At 37.1% G+C, this 20,265-nt stretch overlaps 5 protein-coding genes and 1 non-coding gene across 9 annotated transcripts; 2 read left to right on the top strand and 4 right to left on the bottom strand.

Moving 5' to 3' along the window:
- Nucleotides 1-19: 19 nt before the first annotated feature.
- On the bottom strand, nucleotides 20-3,421 carry LOC110225006 (the record flags this gene model as incomplete). The annotated part of the gene is made up of 11 exons (XM_021013439.1): nucleotides 20-363; nucleotides 455-521; nucleotides 591-745; nucleotides 827-893; nucleotides 1,008-1,223; nucleotides 1,306-1,518; nucleotides 1,597-1,753; nucleotides 1,870-1,980; nucleotides 2,231-2,378; nucleotides 2,462-2,894; nucleotides 3,035-3,421. Coding segments are annotated over 11 exons (2,106 nt in total), but the record flags the coding sequence as incomplete, so codon positions are not given.
- A 1,084-nt stretch (nucleotides 3,422-4,505) lies between these two features.
- LOC9325643 (protein EFR3 homolog) lies at nucleotides 4,506-12,388 on the bottom strand. 3 transcript variants are annotated; one of them, XM_021011764.1, is made up of 22 exons: nucleotides 12,278-12,388; nucleotides 12,078-12,149; nucleotides 11,816-11,974; nucleotides 11,351-11,425; nucleotides 11,143-11,258; nucleotides 10,808-10,922; nucleotides 10,583-10,711; nucleotides 10,019-10,066; nucleotides 9,757-9,911; nucleotides 9,464-9,660; nucleotides 9,080-9,372; nucleotides 8,206-8,355; nucleotides 7,745-8,113; nucleotides 7,469-7,618; nucleotides 7,123-7,198; nucleotides 6,430-6,557; nucleotides 6,123-6,317; nucleotides 5,794-5,934; nucleotides 5,591-5,725; nucleotides 5,295-5,498; nucleotides 5,048-5,210; nucleotides 4,506-4,854 (listed from the first exon to the last, which is right to left on the bottom strand). In XM_021011764.1, the coding sequence occupies exons 3-21, from the start codon at nucleotides 11,948-11,950 to the stop codon at nucleotides 5,052-5,054; spliced, it is 2,970 nt and encodes a 989-aa protein (XP_020867423.1). In that variant the 5' UTR covers nucleotides 11,951-11,974; nucleotides 12,078-12,149; nucleotides 12,278-12,388; the 3' UTR covers nucleotides 4,506-4,854; nucleotides 5,048-5,051. The 3 variants fall into 3 exon arrangements, with proteins under 3 accessions (XP_020867423.1, XP_020867424.1, XP_020867422.1); XM_021011765.1 differs by having other exon boundaries at nucleotides 4,508-5,210; nucleotides 9,080-9,369; XM_021011763.1 differs by having other exon boundaries at nucleotides 4,508-5,210.
- Nucleotides 12,389-14,490: 2,102 nt separating this feature from the next.
- On the bottom strand, nucleotides 14,491-15,897 carry LOC9328376. Of its 2 annotated transcripts, none has more exons than XM_021014929.1 (3): nucleotides 15,809-15,897; nucleotides 15,053-15,501; nucleotides 14,491-14,913 (listed from the first exon to the last, which is right to left on the bottom strand). In XM_021014929.1, exons 2-3 carry the CDS (start codon nucleotides 15,497-15,499, stop codon nucleotides 14,758-14,760), a joined length of 603 nt encoding a protein of 200 aa, XP_020870588.1. In that variant the 5' UTR covers nucleotides 15,500-15,501; nucleotides 15,809-15,897; the 3' UTR covers nucleotides 14,491-14,757. The 2 variants fall into 2 exon arrangements, with proteins under 2 accessions (XP_020870588.1, XP_020870589.1); XM_021014930.1 differs by lacking the exon at nucleotides 15,809-15,897 and adding an exon at nucleotides 15,598-15,685 and having other exon boundaries at nucleotides 14,491-14,907.
- Nucleotides 15,898-15,955: 58 nt separating this feature from the next.
- On the top strand, nucleotides 15,956-16,027 carry TRNAT-UGU. Its single transcript has one exon. It is a non-coding gene; the product is annotated as a tRNA-Thr (tRNA).
- Nucleotides 16,028-16,545: 518 nt separating this feature from the next.
- Nucleotides 16,546-17,647, top strand: LOC9328377 (calmodulin-like protein 7). The gene has a single exon (XM_002889533.2). The coding sequence runs from the start codon at nucleotides 17,059-17,061 to the stop codon at nucleotides 17,509-17,511; it is 453 nt and encodes a 150-aa protein (XP_002889579.1). The 5' UTR covers nucleotides 16,546-17,058; the 3' UTR covers nucleotides 17,512-17,647.
- An 862-nt stretch (nucleotides 17,648-18,509) lies between these two features.
- Nucleotides 18,510-20,115, bottom strand: LOC9325644 (UDP-glycosyltransferase 89C1). The gene has a single exon (XM_002892269.2). It carries the CDS (start codon nucleotides 20,019-20,021, stop codon nucleotides 18,717-18,719), a length of 1,305 nt encoding a protein of 434 aa, XP_002892315.1. The 5' UTR covers nucleotides 20,022-20,115; the 3' UTR covers nucleotides 18,510-18,716.
- Between the last annotated feature and the right edge of the window lie 150 nt (nucleotides 20,116-20,265).

The following is a 20,265-nucleotide window of genomic DNA, read 5'->3' on the forward strand; positions in this document are numbered from 1 at the left end:
GGTGCTTGGTCTACTTTAGTTACTGCATCAGTTAATACCTTTGATTTCTTGTAATATATCTAAAAGTCTGAACCGGAGAATGGAGTTGGTACAAATCTTGCTATTGTTTTATACATTCCTCCAAAATGCCCATACATATCAAAATCAGGGTTGTTTTCTACTTATGCTGGAAGTTAGTTTGGTTTCTGAGGTGCTCTTGAATCTCACTAAATCATGACAAGTTGGCTGTTGTGCTGTGTTGTAACTTAGTTAGCAAGCAATCTGCCGCAGATTCCCTAGCTTCCTCAGGATCAGACTTTTCCTCTCCATGTATTGTATAAGCGACATGATTCCCTGTGATTGTTACTTCAGCTTCATATCCACCTTTTTGAACAAAGCAACAACATCAACAGGAAAATTTTGAGTGAGTAAAGGAGCTGAACTACGAATTTGTCATATGATCTCAAAACTTTACCATCTGATGGAGACACACGATAGTTTGGTAGTACCCAGTTATTCACGAGACAGATATCATCGAGTTTCTGCAATAAATAGAGGCAATGAATCTTAATTCCTTGAACAAGAATTGATCAAAGTTGCCATAAACTAACCTGACACAGACTTTTAGTAGTAGGAAGTGTTTCACAGAGCTTCAGCCTCTTGTTGCTTTGGCATGCTGACTTGTCAAGAGATTCTTGAAGCATACGCCTCGGGTATGTCTCGTTACAGCACTCGAGTACTGTTTCTAATTGCAGCTCCCAATCACCTATAACACCCACGAGAATCACTCAGGTTCATGAAAAAACAAAGCTGTGGCAGAAAGGAAAAGTATATGGTATATACATACCTTTGATGTTCTGGATGCATTTATCACATTTAGCAATCTCGTCTTCTATGTTCCGCTGTTGACGAGTCTGCAGCCCGAGAAAACGAGAGCAGCTCTTAATCATAAAATAAAGATATATGCTATTGCCAATCAGTTTTTTTTGCTGTGTTGTGTATCTTTGAACAAATTCTACAGTTATTACCAGTTTATCTCGTTTGCAATGAAGAACTTTCAGTGCAGTTTCGGATAGAGATGTTGCTTTAGAAAGAAGAGACGTCTGTAGCTCCTCAAGGTTTAGATTAGCGTTGTGAGCAGAAACAGGAGTTGCATTAAGCTTAAGAATGCTATTAAGTCTGTCAGGAACAGCTTTCTTCCTCTGGATACCTCTTTCTTTGAGATCCTTTGGGTCAGACGCAACCTGCATTTACAAAAGGGTGATAAAGGATACTTGATGATTAAATTGTGAATATATAATTGTTAGTGTAGATTTCAGACTTCACCTCGAAACCACCTTTCTCTCCATTCGAATAGCTATCCTTACAAGGGCTCATTTTATTATCTACATTCTTAGCATTCAACGCAAATACTGTCTCCGAGTGAACATTAGGTTCCTTCGCAACACTTGTACTTCCTTTTAAGTACCGATTTTGTAACCTCGGAGTAGCTTTTCCTCTAGCTCTAGGATTGCTAAGTAGAGCGGCAACTTTTTTGGCCTGCAATTTAAATTCTTAAGTTAATTTGTAATACATTTTCCTTAACACAAGTATACAAGTATCATTACGAGAGCATACTTTAATTTCATATCTCCTTTTTAAAGCAGCATTTTCTCGTCTTTTAAAAATGTCGGAAAGTTCCGACTCCTTCGTTGCATCAGCCTTGCCATTGCTTTCGATATCATCACATACAGATTCTGGTTCTTTCTCTATCACAGATTCAGTATCTCCTCGCCTGAAAAAGCAGAATAAACTTATATTGCTACCCCCTACACTAGAAAAGATACCAAAAAAACTCAAAAGTAATGTTAAGGAATAACAACTTAGGAAGGAAAAAAGATGCAATTAAACCTGGAAAACCAATCCTCAATGAGACTGGCATATGGAAGAACATGAAAGTATTCCACTATGGAATTCATAGTCCAGTCAGAGAAGCTCTTCTCAAATAAAGGACCCTGCATACTATTTACGTAGAGAAGAGCAAATGGGGATGATTAGGAATATCATATCAATACCTCCTTAAGTATAGAATTATCCAATCATGCAACTAATGTGAAGTAAAGTGAGTTCAAGAATAACAGCTGAGAGACCATCTTTGCCAAAATTTGGGAGTCAATAGTTATTTACCGATTTTTTAGTGAATATAAGGTCCTTTGAGTTGCCATAACTATTGTAGCTAGGGCCTTTCCTTTCGATACCAAAATGGACTTACCAACTAAGCACTTCTTCGACAGGATTTTCTCCAGAAAATTTGTCTTGTGAAGTGCACTTCATTATGTAAAAGCGGACTGCTGCCTTCTCTTCACTCAAGGAGCATACCAAATGCCTCTCCAAGATCTCAATGTCCTTGTGATTAACACCTGCAAAAGATTCAAAACTGTTGAAGTAACTTAGAGAAAGAATGCAAAAAATAGAACCCAAATGATCAGTCTTTCAAACTAACCTGTGGCCTCCTTGATAGCAGCAAATGCAACTTTCTGAAAGACGACCTCTTCTTTCTGATTCTCCCTAGCAGTTTTCTCTTTTTCAATGGGTTTTTCAAGTAGTGACCAGACACCTTGTGTGATGGAACTGTGTTGAAGATAACAATTCTTCTTCTCTGAGTCAACAAGCAGAACAGCAACTTTCCTTATGGGATACTTGTTCAAGATAAAAAGATCCGAAGACGCATCTAAGCTCATTGACAAGCTACATGCATCCACAATAACCTTCTCCAGCAATACGGTTTGTCCTGAATCACCATCTTCCTTCAAATGCTGGAGCAGAGCAGGCCTCATAACCGTAGCTAAGCTACGGAAAGACTCAAAGGACAAACATTCCAGATGAGGATTGTCTTTTCTGTGGTAATAATTATAGAGCAACACAAGAGCATGAACCTGAATCAACACCATCGAAAAAAAAGAAGAAAAAAAAAACAGAAGTTAAAAACAAGACAATGCAGTCTAAATAGAGCTAATCAGACAAGCAATTAGAGATTTTGAAGTCCAGCGAGAGACAGAGGAAGTTGAGAAATCACCTGTTTGGCAACAGATTCTCGGACAGATTTCGAAGGAACATCATCAGTTGGTTTTGATGGAAGCAGAGGGTCGACTAAGCTTTCTAATAAAGCTCGAATGGCGTCCTCTGTCGGACAAGAAACCATAGTGGTGGTGGTCTTCGTGACTGGTAAACTACAATCCACCTCCTCCCTAAACCTTAAGAAGAAATTGCAGAAGAAGAAGAAGAAGCCGAATAGATTCAAGGAGCGAAGAAGTGTTGAAAAGAGAATAAAGTTGAGATTTTTAATTTTAATTTTGATGGTGTAACGAAGGAGAAAGTGAAGAACTTTACCGGGAAAGGAAAACCCTAGATTTGTTTTAAAATGTCTCCGATTACCGTTTTTGGTAATGAGAGAAGAATTCAAAATTTAGATATGTGTCAGCGCTCTCTCTCTCTCTCCTTCTTATTAAAGACAAAAAGAAGAAGATCATCTAAACTTCGTGTTTTTTCCTTTTTATGTTATTTTTTTGTTAATTAGTGGGAAATTCGAATAGGCGCCAATATTTTCGGGGCTTTACTGTAATACTGTGTCTTCTTCGAGGGTATTTGTGGAAATTCTTATCGTACAGTGTGGTTTACTCTAGGTTGCATGGAATCAGAAGCGGGTACGCGGAAGCGAAGCGTTTGGAAACGTGGAAGCGATTTTTATAGAAATTATAGAAAATGGGTACGTGTTGGAAGCATATATAAAAATTAATATATATATATATACATATATAATAAACATTAAACATTATATCATATAAAAAATTATAATTAACATACAAATCTAATACATAAATTCTAAATATCTCTCTATATTTAAAAATCAAATAGTGTACGTTTACAATAGAGAAAAGTCAAAAATTTAAGATCATTCTTCATTCTCATTTTATTAATTCCATCAAATAAAATTGTTTTAATTTTTTTTTACCAATAAAAACATCATCAAACTCAAATTTCTCGAAATTAATTTAATTCAGTTAATCATTTCAACATCTCCCTAATAAATGATCCATGCTTCTATCATTTTTCTAACTATGATATTTTAAAAAATAAAATACAAAATTAGTATGCAAAATTAGTTTTGGTTTTTCTTTTGTTGTATAAAAAAACTATCAAAATAATTTCATATTTCTTATTTATTTTGTGACATCAAATTTTTTTAAATGGAATCGCAAGCTTTCAAAATAGAATCGTAAGCTTCCAAGCGTTATGGAAGCGAGATTCTGAAAGCTTCCGAGAGCTTCCGACTCCGACTAAGATTCCGAAACGGGAAGCGGACATCGGACGAAGCTTCCGTGCTTCCTAGGGTTTACTGAGAATCTCTAGTGATTGATTGATAGGACTGGTCTGTTCAATTTGATTTTGAGTTTGACTATGGATCTTGTTTCAAAAAAAAATCAGGACTTTTGAACTTCTGTCATCCAAATTGCTTAATTTGCACGATCATACAAGTAACCAGAGAATATTCATCAAAACTTCTTGTACCTCATTTATCAATTCAGATAAGAAATCAACACAATACATTATAGTACATCCCAAGTTTGTCATTTTCAGAGCAAACCAGACACAATACATTGACCGACCGACCAGAACCAGCACACTTCTCAACCCTAAACCACCACAAAGACTCTGGTTCCAACCCCCCCAAACTCATACACAGAACAAGACACACACAGCTCATTACATACAAACAATCAACAACACTTTGAATCAATCAATGATATTTCCAACCCCAAAAAACAAAGACAGTTCTGAGTTTTTGCACGACTTTTCGGTGCTTCTGCTCTCTTCCAAGGTTTTAACAAATGCTTCCTTGATGATTATAACATTTTTTTTTTCACAATGGAGAAATGAAATGAATCAATCATTGTTCCTTCCAGAAAGAGCCAAGAGATGACTAAGAATATACGAAGCATAAGATTACACGTGATAATATATAGTATATATTATGCTCTGTGTGTGTGTCTATATATATGCATGTATATGCAAGATTTTTAGAATGTACCGGTTTAACATCCGGCTGCTTTCAAGAATTTATCGTAGGGGCTCGAAGGCGGTAACCGAAATGAATTTTGTGGAACTTCTTGTGAGAAGAATCCGAGCTGCCCTTGAGGTTGAACATCAGCCACAATTATTGCCTTCTGATCATCTTCACCAGCTTCTTCTGTCTGCAGCACACGACAAAACAAAAAACAAATGAACACCAAACCAAGATAGGATGACAATTACTGTCACAGGGAACAAACTCTCACCTCCTTGAGAAGATATTGTTCGTCCTTTTCATCGTCTTCTGACAAGGTTATAGCTTTGGTTGCTTGGGGTTTGAAACTTCGAAGCACGGACATCTTTTGCTGCTTACCCGTCACAAGAGCTTCGCACTGGTTCATCATTTGGTCATAAGGTACAGGAACGGAGGAAACAGGGAGACTTGCAACTTGCCGAGCAGTTTCTGATACCTACATATCCCCAATGAAAAAAATTACATTAAAAAGGAGGACACGGAGGAGACCAATAAAAACTGTTATGAAACATTAAGTGTAACTATTACCGATTCTAACAACTCGTTGACACTCAGAACATCTACTGGATTAGTGTTTGTGGACAATGATGTTCTGTGCCCCGACTGGCTTCCACTAGCCCCTGGGGAAATTCCTTCAAATGCCACTATGTCTGAAAGCTCAACCTGAAAGATCCACAAAATTGCAATAAGAGAATCATTCCTGAAGCAAGTTTCTCATGAAATCGTTATACCTCTTCGAAAGCTGGGAGTTCTGTTTGATTAAGAGGAGAACTAGGTCCTGGTGTATCCGTAAACAATTTTCCACCAAGCGGATGTGTATCATCTCGGGAAAAATCTGACTGAATTTCCTTTCTCAAATTTGATTGCTCCTCCTAAGAGAATTTTACACAAAAAAAAATTCAGAACAATATTTTGACAGGTCTAAACTCTTTTTCTTATATATGTTTGATACAGCTTTATCTGATGTGTTGGATATAGATAAGGCCAAACACTCCCTCCGCCAAAAATAACAGAACTATCATGAATTACACCATTATATAATTTTAAACTAGATAAGTACCTCGGATAGTGTCTGAAATTTTGATGTAAAATGACTAATTACGATCTCCTTCAGACGTCTATCATCTGCGATAATCACTGAAGAATTGAGAGCAGCACTATCATCTTTGTCAGATCCATACGCTTCTTCCTGTGGAAATCCAGAACATACAGCACGCAGTCTGATATCTCCTTCCAGCACAAGATAAGGATCAACCTATTTAGGACATGACGAATTGCATATACAGATTAAAAACAGCTGAGCAACCCAAAAACAAGAGATCTAGAAAACGGAAAACAAACAGATGCAATTATCAACCAAAGCTCACCATTTGGGCTGTCAAAGATTCTTTGACAATTGGAACTAGCTCCAGAATATTTGAAATCTTGGCACCGAAAATGAGCATATATGATGCAAAAGTGAAGATAGATCTTCTACGAGAGTGCTGCATACCTCCTTCAACATTATACCAGAAATCTACATCAGAAATAAACTCAATAGAATGGGGAGTTCAGGACAGTTGAGTTACTCCTTTTGCATTTACAAGGAGATCTCGTCCCATTGGCGTTCCACAACTTAAGGTAACTTTACTGAACATGAAAGTTCTAGCACAAGCCAATCTGTGACTAGTAGGTTTTCAACAAACAAATTAACTTCGGGAGAATCCTGTCCAATATGTAGCTGCTAAAACTATAATAGAGTCAAAAAGGAACTTAAAAGCAAAAATAGTGTTCCCTTTGATTAAAGTCCTTGGATCCTGACTAGATGTTTGTTTTATCACCCTATTATCCTATTTTAATACGTGCACAATATCAGGGCGAGAGACTATGTATAATAATATTCACCACTAACAAAATCACATCGCAAATCAACAAAAATGGCATAGCATAATCTAATGGAACTATATTCATCATAGTTAATGCAAATAAATGAGATTTATTCATACTATCTAGCTAACAAAGTAAGCAATTTCCTTAATGAACGGAACAAGCATTACCATTAACCACAATCTTTAACTTACCATCTTGATTCAATGAGAGATTTCGAAGAGAGAATGCCAGCTGAAAACACCGCACCAGAGCCATGTGATTTGATCTCTGCCATTTTAAATCATAAAATCAGTGAAAATTTTAAAAAATCAAAAGACCATTTCATCTAGATGGATTGCATCAAGAAATTAAAGTTCATAACCATCAAATTCAGTTTCAAAAACATAGTGTTGTAAGTTCATTTTGAATCTGAAAGAGTCAAGATCTCCCTGGACAGAATTCCAGTGGAATTATCCACTGTGACCAGAATGAAAGAATACCAACACTCCACCAGCCTTTAGTATGGTGGTATATCTAGAGTAAGATACATCAACTAACCTTTGCTAGTGAAAACAGTAAAGTGATTTGATATGTGCTGGCCATGGCCTCAAAATTTTCAGGGGTATTGTCGGTAGAAGTTGCTTGGATCCATAGGGATGAAAGAAGCATATTCACTTGGTGACTACTTAGTCGGAGTGAACATAACGACTGTAATAGCATGAAATCACACTAGAGTTAGCTCAGTATTAAATACACACTCAAATCGATAAGAAAGTTAATATAAATATAATTGGGGAGAGAGCGCAAAGAAACGTAGGTTTAGAAAAATAATACCTTTATACCATCATCTAAATCCTTTAAACTATCCAAGGACTGACCACTAAGCTGTTGACTGGTATGTCGTGATACACTTGGATAAGATATGTGGTTTACATCTTTACGCAGTTCACTGTTTAAGGATTTCTCAACTTTTTCTTTCTCTTCCTCCTGTAAACTAGTACTCTGGTTCCTTACTGTACAAATTCCATCAACTGACAATGTCCCAGGAACAACTTCTGAGGTTTCCTTATGTTGATCTGACCATGGCAAACGAAGAGTTCGAAGAAGCACGACGGATAAAATATTGTGTGCCTCGACTCTAGTCTTACAATCTGCATGGGACATCGCAAGGAGCAGTTGGTGAAACAAGGCATCCGGAAATACCTGGGACAGACCACAGTAACTCGGTTAGAACAGGAATAACTACTGCGAAGGTCAAATACAAAACAAAAGTTGCAGTAAAAGAATTCAATTACTTTCTTGTGGTAAGAAACATTTGGGACCACTGATACTATATGTGCAGCTCGGAGAACGGCTGATGCTGTGGTCCTAGAAAGGACTACATTAGTGGATATTGTCTCAAGAACCACTGCCAACATATCAAGAACGGGCCCTGCATCCCCAACCTTAAAAGCAAAACAAAAAAAATTGAACAAACTTTATGGGGTTTTGTATGAACTCACAGACAGGAGAGAAAACAGCAATATACAAAAATTGCACAGGCAACCCCAAGGAGTTTCAGGAGTGAAGGTAGATCAAAACCACATACTGAATGAAAAAATAACATATTACAATAAGATAAGTACAAGCTGCTCAGTTTCAAAACTCCTATGTGATGTATTGGGGTATTGAATTAGTCTTAGCACACTACAGATCATTTAGGTTTCGACACTATAACAACAAGTCCGTAACTTTCAAATGCAATAACGCCATAACTTCTTTTTTTTTCTGAACAACCTCGCCGTAACTTCTATTTTGACAATATAATACAAGAACCAGCTAACTAAGATATTTAATTGATACTGAAAGCTGAACATGGAACTCATATCACTGGCTATCTACTAACACCTTGACTAGATAGGAACAGATTTAATTAGGACGTGGGTTATGATTCATAATATACAAGGCTACTGCTGTTTACTATGTCCTTTTTACAACCTTATTTTTCATACAAGCAAAACATATAATTTTAAGAACGAGTAAACTTGAAGCCATATTCGACCATTGACAAATTTATAATATCTGGTGTACTAGGACGTAAAAGACACAAGACGATACAAGTAAACCTTGTGGAGAGGATCAGATCAAAACCACAGAAACCTCAAAAGAACAGAAACAAGTCCAACTGACCTTATTTGAGAGTTCTGCAATGCAATTTTCTAATGCATGCTGGAGGTCCGAGTTCTGCTGTGTTTCATTCACACACACATCTGATTCAGCTGCATTTTGCAGGCATTTTCGCAAGTGCTTAATCAAGTCAGCTATTACAGCAGTCATCGCGCCTGAAGCCTGCTGCTTAGCATGTAGCACAAGGCATGTGGCTACATTGACCATGTTAACTTGAAGACCTTGTTGCTTCATAACATTCTTATGATCCAAGTGCTTGATCAAAGAAGATACCAACACATGACAATTTTCTCCTGCTTAAATACTGCTTTAGTCAGTTGCCTCATAGACAAGTTATAAATATCCTGTAAAATCAGGAAAGATAGCATACTATATATATCATCTGACCTGATTCTTCCAGACGAGACTGCAGAAACAATAAAACAGAAGAGGCAACACCCTTCTGGGGAGACCAGTAATCTCCACTGTCAAAAGCAGTCAGAAGCGGTTCCAAAACCCGACGAACAGTTGTAGTTTCCTTTGCTAATTTGGCTATATTGCAAAGGCAAACCATAGACCAGTATGAGGGGCTCTTCGAAATATCCCTGAATGGATGTAATGAATAAATTAAACAATATATAGATGATGCATTTCCAGTGGTCGTAGAGACAAGTGAATATATCTCTAAGGAGAAGCCTTACATGTTTTCCAACTTATAGTCAGTCACCGGATTAGGTTTGAAAGAAACCTTTTTAGTCATGTTGGGAATCATCGTTTCTGAATTTTGATCAATGTCTTTGGTATCTTCTTGGCCCTTCTCCAAATCCATATAATTCTCCAGAATCACAGAAATAATCTAATTCAAGATGAAAAAGGGTTCACAATTTAACTTCAACGCACCAGAACTTGTATATAAATCTTGTATGTATAGACCAGCAGAAGTTGAAGTATCCGATGACTCACCATATCCAAGTCCATTGATAGTTGGGAATGCTCACCAATGAAAGATACCTGGCAATAACTATTGATTAGTAGCAAAAGTTCCAAGCAGAAACAGTTGTGGACTTTGCACCACGTAAGATGCAGCTCTAAGATGAAGGTCAAAATTAAAATAGGATTTCAACTAAAGAGACACTAACAACAGAATTAGAATTTTAACTGTAATGGAATTAACTAGTAAAAAGTAAACAGGTTGACCATATGTTCTTTACTAGCTGAATAAGGACTACCGCCACGCTTAAATTGTTTTCTTGAACAAAAAAAAAAAAAAAAACTCATCAATATGGGTGTCCGCTAACAGTTTGCAGATCAAAAGTATAAGTTCAGTAAATATAAACCATTCCACTAACATAGATAATTCGAAGCAGAAGTTCTAGCTATCTGCAATAGGAAGAGCACATAACCCGTAACATGTTGCACATCTAAAGGGCATGCAGCAGGATATGTTTAGTGTGGGAAATGTATACATCTAAAGGGCATGTTTTCTGTCAGTCAACCAAAAGAGAAAGTAAATAGGTAAAGCATTACCATGAATGCCAAAGCCTGCATTCCTGCTGAGCGTAATCGGAGTGATCTTTCATCATCCCCCATTTCTTGAGCAAGTTGACAAAGTTTAGGGATTAGACCTTCTAAGTTGAACATGTGCGAATTCACAGTCTGTATGTTAAAAGATGTGTTACCATCTGTAGTGCTAGCAGGACAAGAAGTTTGCAAAGAGACATGTAACCATGCCTCAAAAAATGCTAAATGTACCTGTAAACTTATAAAGTCAACAAGCGTATTGCAACCCAAGATCTGAACTTCTTCCTCTCTTGTTTGCTCCAAAAGCGTTCGGACAATGCTTAGCAAACTACAGGAAAATAGAGGCCTACAAGAAAAATTGACAGTTTCAGCAAAATTATGAAATTTAAAAGTAAATACGGAACCTGGAAAGAAATCTATAAAGCATAAAGGAATTCGAAAGTAAATGATCGAGCAACAAGAAAGGAAAAAAAACAAGCATTATCTCTAAAGATCTAATTTAACAAAAGCGAAAAATGATATACTAATTCTAAGTAACCAGATAATGTCGAGAAACTATGACTTACATCTGCTCCTTACATGATGAAAGAAGTTTCTTATAAATGCATAAGACGACTTTAACTGATCCAATATTTCCATTTCGCAATTCTTTGTAACATTTTTGCTCAAGGTACTCTGTAATCTGTCATCAGGGAAGACTACAACACATGAGAATAAAATTGAGAGAAGTATGCCAAGATAATTCAAAAGGGAATAGCAGAAAAATGCAACAACCTTTGGAATTCGTAAAGGATTCCTAGACGCATACTCACAAAGCTTGCCAATTTTTCTATCATTGGGCTCAGCTTCCTGCCAAATCAGACACAAGATAGGAAAACGTTGAAACTTGTAACATTCCGTGTAGCAAAAACTAATCTAAGTTTCATTGAGAATCCATTCCACATACATATTCCCACACAGTTATGCGAGAAACATGTATATCCTTTCAGAATTTAAAGTAAAAAATGAGGTTTCCTATAGTAAAGACCGGAAATTTAAAATTTCCACACAAGGTATTCAGCAAGTGTAAAACTTGAAGACTAGCCGTTTTGCGTGTCAATAAAAGTAACTAGAATCCCTCTCTATATGAATAAATAGAAACGAAAAAAGACTTAACAATTTGAGAGATGTTAACTAGTAGGAAAGAAATAAAATATGGAAGTTCCAATGAAAGAGTGGTGAGTGGGATAGAAAAAAGACCTGATTGCGAGGGAAGATTTCAGCGAGCATTTTCTTGTAGCGTTTAACGGGATGCCTAGACCTTGCCCTCAAAGAAGGACAGAAGAAACAGAGGTTACCACAGGCGGGCAAAACCCGTCTGGACATAACCCCCATCTTCTTCTCTGCCTAAAATCCCCCCTGCAAATATATTATATATCTTCAGACTAAAAACTTAGAAAGCAACAATTCCTAATTGAAGACAACAACAACAACAACAGAGAAATCAAACAAGAATTTGTACCCAGCAGCAGCGGCGATTTGATTGGAACCCTAAATTCAGTAGCTAGCTAGCGAGATCGCAATCCAGAGCACCCTGAAAACCCAGAAAAAAAAGGGGGAAAATTTAGATTATTCGATCACAGAAAGGAGAAAAAGGAATCAAATTTAGAGAAATTACGAATCCAATTTGGAAGATGGAGATTGAAGAATGAGAAGATTTACCAGGGAGATGGGGAAAAGCCAGAGAGGCAGCTTGGCTGGGGGGGGGGGAGAAGAAGGCAAATCTAATCCCGCTTGCCCGCTCAGAGGTGGCATTGCTCTTCTCTCGTCTTTTTATCATTATTTTATTTAGGGCATCTCCAATGGTACTTCAAATCTTGCTTTAAACTCTATATTTGGTGTAAAATCACTCCAATGGTGCTCTATATCTTGCTCCAAAAATAGAGATATTCATATCTCTATTTTTGGAGCACAACTTTTTTATTTACAAACTACTCCCTCAATTTTAATATATTATAATTTTATACCTAAACAAAATTATATAACTAAATTTTATATTTCATAAATTTATATTAAAAATCATAGTTACTAAACTAATTTAAATTTATATTAAAAATCATAGTTACTATACTAAATTTATATTAAAAATCATAGTTACTAAACTCATTCATTATTAAAAGCTCTCTCTTTCCGCCAATAATGTCGGAAAGTCAGTCCCAATTCCTCTTCAAATTACCAATATACCCTCTTGTAATGGATCCACCACTGCTTATATGATCCGGACTATTATAATACGGTCCGAATTTTGGAAGATTGTTTTCTGCTAAATGGATCCATTTGATTAGGATTCTTGACAATTCTTCTTTTCTTTATTTTTATTAGTTCTAATGCATAATAATTTTTAATCATTAGTTTCTTTGATTTACTTTGTTCTTGAAGATGTACAAGTGAATATTTCTGGCTTTAAATTCGGTTCAGAATTGGTTAGTTTGGTTGAGAGCAAACCGAAAATTATTAGATTCGATTTACACAATTTTTAGTTTAGTTAATACAATTCACATGTCTGCTCCAACATAGAAACGGTGTCTTATCAAAAAAAAAAACATAGAAACGGTGTAAATGTAATCAACCTATCTCATCTCAATCAATTAAGGCAACTGGTTCTAACTAATTAACCTATGTGTAGTCAGTCAGTCATATAGGGGTGTTGTTGTGGGTAAAAAAACCCAGCCCAGCCCGAATCCGAAATAAGTCTACCCACAAAAAACCCGAATTTCAAAAACCCGATGGGTTTCGGGTTTTAATGGGTAAGCCCGAAAAAAAAACCGAGCGAGTCTGGGTAACCTGTGTGTACCCGAATTTATATTGACATTTTTTCTTCTTTATTTGAATTTATAAAGATTTGTATTTTATATGTATTTTTGTTTTATTCTTTTTAATTTATTAATTCTAATACAAAGACAAACAAACAAACTTCCTATTAACTTTTTTATATAACATTTGAAACTGTAACTGAATTTAATTTCGTAATCTTTATAAATTAAATTAGATAAACATTCAATAATCTTTAAAAATTGATTCTCAACAAAAACCAATATCCAGCCTCAAAATCATCACACACCTACACGTTATCTTCGAATAAAATGTCGTTGTTATTTAACTTACTTTGATAACTCACTTGTCTCAACAGAGATTAATCAACACAAAACATAAAAGTTTGAGGCAAACCATGAGACCTGTCGAAAATTGTGTGATAGTTCTCCCAAGAACTAAAATAAAATCTTATTGATTATTGCTTTATTATTGCCGCCTTTGAATCTAGGTCATAGGAACAGAGAGTTGTTGGTTTGACTAAACATATGATTAATTAAACTGCATAATAGGAGTATCTTCGATCAAAATACATTAATCGTGTGATCCAGAAACGAAAGAGGAAGAAGAAACGGAAGAAGCAGAAGAAGAAGAACGATGTCGTTCTATCACATTGAATGATAAAAAAGCCCGTGGGTACCCATAACCCGATAGGGTAAACCCATATAAGATTCTATTTATTTGGGTACCCGGCCCGTTTTAAACCCGTGTTTTTTAAATATAGCAAGTAGATCTATGGACTTATTATTTGACGTGGGTTTCGGGTACCCAACGGGCTAAAACCCAGAATTAACATCCCTAGTCATACACTATTCACAAGACTTGTTCAAAGAACCCGGAATGTAGATTACCAAACACCAAAAACCTGAATATCAGAGAGCAGAATATGTCCTCTTAGAAACAGTGATGAGACAGGTTCCAAAGTACCTGCAACTATTCTATAGGATATACACATTAAATAGTTGCAGGTACTTTGATTATCTCATCTCCACACATCTACTTGCTTCTACAAATGAATCAAGGTTGAAACATCTAAGCTTGGTTGAAAATGAGGACTATGCACATAAGTGAGCAATGTGGAACATTCTTCATTACGAGTTAAGAAAGGCTAAACACACCGCACCTAAAACAAAGTCAGGTCAACCAAATAGACACTGCACAAACTAGTGGCATAAGCAAGTTCTAAGCAAAATACCATCCCCTTGGCTTTCAGCATTTTCCCCAACAATTTTCACTTACTAGTACTTAGATAGACTCTATTAGACTCTTAACCTTTTTACCATACCTATACAATGGTAAAAGCCCTCAACACTAGGAAAGATGGTGTCTCTCTAGCGATAAGGAAAACATTTCATGCTGTAACGGTCAGCCAGTTTCTGAGCAACGCCATCGTAGAGGAGTTTATCCATCATCTCAAACTTCTTATGATGTGTTACCGCCGTCTCAGATTGCTGTTTCGACAGCTTTTCTGCCTCCTCAAGCTGTTTCTGAAAACAGAAAACAAGAAACCACATTCACGAAAGAGCACGCAAGTCTTCAACAACAGGAGAATTAACACCATCACAGCCAATCAGATCCAATACCACAGAAAGAAACGAAAAAAAAAACAAAAAAAAACATAAGCACCTTGAGCATGAACGAATTTTCAGCAGTATGCTTACGAGCAAGCCTCTTCATTCTCCTGGCCTTGTCGAAATCAGGATCGTTAGGCTCAATCCAGCGAAAACGGATGGTTCTACCAGGCTTCTTTGGTCGATCCACAAACATATTAGGCTCAGCAGCACTAGCTCTGACAGGCCTGGGCATTCCAGCAACCATAAAAGGTAACTGTGACACAGTGGAGATAACAGCTTGTGCCATATCTTCAGTCTCCATCTCAACGAGAACACTCACAGGAAGCTCCTTTGGACCCAAGAAATTTGGTATGAAGCTGACTTTCTTGACAGTCCCAAACTGATTGAAAGCAGATTCAATAACCGGAGTTGTGGCAAGAGGCGTGAGTTCGTCTATATACACAGTACGGCGAACTCTCTCTAGAAACTTTTCATACGCTGCTTCTTCCGGAGTAGCCATCACTAAACCAAATTACAGAGAAAAAGAGAAACGAATTAGGGGTCACTAAAGTTATAAAAGAAGAAACTCGAAGCAAACTGATTCAACAGAGTTACAACTTCCGTCAACCAAATCAAGTTTCCTCGGCCAATTCGAGCACTAAACTGGCTAAAAGAGCGGTATTTCGAACAGATGCTACGAATTTTCCTGGGGAAAAAAAATCGTGGCTAGGGTTTCTATAAATTCTCCATCGAGAATCAGTTTCTGACAGAGATAGTAGCGAAATCGATGGAGCATTGAAGAATTGAAGGATAGAGATCAAAGAATTACCTTAAGCTAGAGAGGAAAGAAATATCGACTCTTCCGGAAGAAACTCGTGCTAAAGGCAATTGTCTCTGCCTCTGCGAAACAAAATAAGGAAGAAGACGAGTTTGTTTTCTATTTATATATTTTATTATTGTTCAAATATTCACAATGGCCCGTATAGCTCAGTGGTAGAGCGTCAGTCTTGTAAACTGAAGGTCCGTAGTTCGATCCTGCGTATGGGCACTTTTTTATTTTGCAATATTTTATTTTTTTTCCTTCCCCAATAAAATTATTAAAACATGTAGGTGAAATAAAATAAACAGATTTAGTGAAAGTGATACGAGATTTATTGTATTCAAATTTTTGGATTTCTTTAATATTAAAACAAAATCTTTTTCGGATACTTTCTTTGGTCATAATAGTTGACATTTGGGTGAAGTTCACATAGTGGTTCACCACTTCATCAGGTTTTAGTTTTATGGGTAGCTGTTTTTTTTTTTTTTTGGAGAAAATATTAAATCAAATTATGATATAAATTATACTAAAACTGTTATTTAGCTAATTTAATTGTTTAAACTGATGAATGTTTGGACTCAAACGTGCAACCATTATTATCAAGGTGGAGAGTACTTGCCAACCATTTACTATCTAGTTGTTTAACAGCAAAATATTTCTTTATTTAAGAGTAACTGAATTATACTTGATTACTCTTACAATAATTCAAAACGATACTTACATTTTGCTTATACTAAATGTTTAATTCACTCGTATTCAAGAATGTAAAAATGTTTTACAAGAATTTTGTTATCTACCTTCAAAAGATACACAAATCTATTAGATTATAGTATATTATTTGAATGTTGACTCAACTTTTCCCGTAGTACTGTTTCTTGCTTTTTTGTTTGGTAAAAACAAAAGTATTAATGAAATTCCCACTATAAAACATAATTAAAAATAATTAATTCCATAAAGTCATAGAGTTGTATCCTTTTAAAAACCCTCAACATGTACTCTCTACCGATTAACAATATCAACCAAAGGCATATACAGTAGTACTTTTATCTCCCTCTTCCTCCCTATTTTTGGCTAATTAATGTCTCTTGTTGCATCTCTTTTAACTTCCTCCTAGATTTCTGAATTCCTGTCCTTATCCAAGAAGTCAGGAAAGGGTACAATATTTTCCTGGGAAACCCTTTCTCGGCTTCTCGGAGCTAGCTCTCACCATTATCCTTTCTTCCTCCACGACCACACGCAGCCCTACAAATTTAAAAGAGATGGATCCGACAGAGCTAAAACGTGTGTTCCAAATGTTCGACAAGAATGGCGACGGGACAATCACGGGGAAAGAGCTGAGTGAGACACTGAAAAGCCTCGGGATTTACATCCCCGACAAGGAGTTGACTCAAATGATCGAGAAGATCGACGTGAATGGTGACGGGTGCGTGGACATAGACGAGTTTGGTGAGCTTTACAAGACGATAATGGACGAGGAAGACGAAGAAGAAGAGGACATGAAGGAAGCTTTCAATGTGTTTGATCAGAATGGAGATGGGTTTATAACCGTGGATGAATTGAAGGCGGTTTTGTCTTCCTTGGGGCTCAAACAAGGTAAGACCTTGGATGATTGTAAGAAGATGATAAAGCAAGTGGATGTTGATGGTGATGGTAGGGTTAACTACAACGAGTTTAGACAAATGATGAAAGGCGGTGGTTTTAGTTCTTTGTAGCTAATTAATATGTTTTTTTTGTGGCATTTTTTGTGTTTATTGAATCATTGATTTGATTATATTGTTTTAGGAATGAAAGGCACAAAAGGAAAAAAGATCTTATTAGTAATTGACTTCATTCTTGTTCTGTTTTCCTAGTGAAAATTTTAGTTTGACTTTTATAAATGCGTTTGATTTAATGTAATGAGAATCTAGCTGCAGCATAAGAATTGAGATATCATTTGCAACTAGGTTTGATCAAGTATTGTAGCTCTAGTTAGGAGGAATCTCATTTATAAACACTGAATCAAATTAGTCGAGAACATAAACAATATATGCTAAGAGATATATATATAGGATGAGCTTTCCAAACAACCAACAAGACTTTTTCGAGATGCACAAATCTAATTTTGTCAAGCGGATATTGCCAACAATCTTCGTTTTATCTAATCACTTTCTATGTATGGATTTGGATCGGAGATTTGTACGTGGCTCTAATTTTCTGGTTATCTTGTTGAACTGCTTATTGGACAGCTAAAACAATCCAAAACCTATTCTTGAACTAATCCAAAACCTATTCTTAAAATGGAAGTGTGATCATTTCTACATAATGTGAAATGTTTAACAAACAGTCTTCCTTATAACTAAAAGAGGTGTGAACACAACTAACTCTTATTCTTATTCTTTTTTTTCGTCAACTAACTCTTATTCAGAAATAGTGATAAACATACATGAATAGTGAAGGTCTAATTCTCGTTAACTATAGCCAAGGTTATTTAATTTTCGTAATAAAAAGAAGAAAAAACGGATCAGAAAAATAAATGAACCGCGTGTGTAATGTATCGACCACACACACTCTATACCCTTGTGTATCATGTGACAAGGATAACATGGGTCCGCGTGTAGTTTTTCCTATTCTTTTCTTTAATTTCGAAATATTTGTAGTTATGTGAATGGGCCCCCTTTTTTTTTGTCTTGATATAGCAAAACTTAAAAGTAATGTGGAAAAAAAGCTTGCATTCGTTTTTAACCAATCTGGATTTATTGCCCTAAATCATAATAAAAACTTGACTAACGAACTCTTAATCGAGTTAATCGTTCTCATACAAAATTAAGAAAAAATAACAGGAAAATACAACAACATAGGTCTTACTCTTACGGTCTTACCCCATTTGCTTATTGTTTCTCTTAAACAAACATTTCTTAAAAAACAAGAGAATATTTTATTACACACACATCTCTGCGACGAGGTCATCCAAGTTCTTGTAAGAGCTCCCACCTTCTTTAATGGCCTCCATGCCTTTCTCCCTCAGCTTCATCAACGTAACTCTCTCCGGCAAGTCCTCTCTCACCGACTCAGCCAAAACCCTAGCTAGCTCGTCTGAGTCAGGAACCGAGTCTCTGTTCTCTCCAACTCGCACTGCGGCTCTTAGTTTATCAACGACCAGCGTCGTGTTGAAGAAGTGGTCTGCTTGCATCGGCCACGCAAGCAACAGAACTCCTCCGACCATTCCTTCTAGAACCGAACCCCAACCCAAATGAGTTAGGTAAGATCCAACGGCTCGATGCTCAAGAATCATAGTTTGTGGGGCCCATCCTCTTATCACAAGTCCTTTCTCCTTCACTCTCTCCTCAAATCCCGCCGGAATCACATCTTCCTCGCCGGAGTTATCGCTGGAGTTCACCTTTTTAGCTGCGTCCCTCACCGCCCATATGAAACGCACACCACTTTTCTCCAACGCCGCCGCTAAAGCAGCCGTTTGCTCCGCCGTGAGCCGGATCTGGCTTCCAAAACCGATGTAAACGACGGAGTTATCCTCGGGACACGAATCTAACCAAGCCGAGACTTTCGCCGGCGGGACTGAGCTTTGCCCGCCACGGTCAACGCCGGCTTTAAAGGGGAGCAACGGTCCGACAGTCCAGATACGGTGGTGATTCAGGAAACGTGTTTTAACAGTTTCTACAAACTGAGGCTCGAGTTCGTAGAAAGTGTTGACGACGAGCCCGTAGCTTTCCGTTGTGGCAGTCTCGAGATCGTTGAAGAAGCTTCTATCTTCTTGAGCCCACATGACGGAGATCGAATGAGCATTGATGGGTAAGAAACAAATGGACTTAATAGAGAAAGCATCAGCTACTTTGTTAATCCAAGGGCTGAGAAATGAGCTTCCAAGGATAGCGTCGGGGAGATCCGACGGTGGTTGACGGCTGAGAAAGTCAACGAGAGGGTCGTGGAGACGAGAGAGAGCTTCAAACATGTGAACAATAGCTTCGAGAGGAAGCTGCTGGAGAGTTTCGACACCGGAAGGTATACAAGGGTGAGAAGGAAAAGGAAGGATTAGGGTTTTGAAGTGTTCCGGCGAGTGAAGTGAACGGAGAGAATCGAGATAGGAAGAGTTTTTGGGTGTGACGAGGACAGTGACGGTGGCTCCACGGAGAAGAATCTGATGAGTGAGGTCAAGATGTGGAACCATGTGACCGGACTGTGGAAACGGTATGACCAGAACGTGCGGCTTCTTCGTTGTGGTCGTCATGATGTGTTTTTTTTTCTTTCTAGTTTTGGAGTGGAGAAAAATAGAAAAGTGGAACTCCTTTTATTGTTGATTTTACTGCCAACATTGGAACTCTTATTTATAAAACTAATGAAGCATATCTCTCTATTAAAAAAAAGGACCCAACCCATTCGTACGTGGAAAAGGAAAACCCCAAACAAATTTAGACCAGTCGATAAAGCCATACCTACTTCGACGTAATTGCTAGTGGTGGTGGTTTGGTCCC

Source organism: Arabidopsis lyrata (genome assembly GCF_000004255.2).
Source record: "Arabidopsis lyrata subsp. lyrata unplaced genomic scaffold ARALYscaffold_1, whole genome shotgun sequence".
In the NCBI taxonomy this organism is placed as follows: Eukaryota; Viridiplantae; Streptophyta; class Magnoliopsida; order Brassicales; family Brassicaceae; genus Arabidopsis; species Arabidopsis lyrata.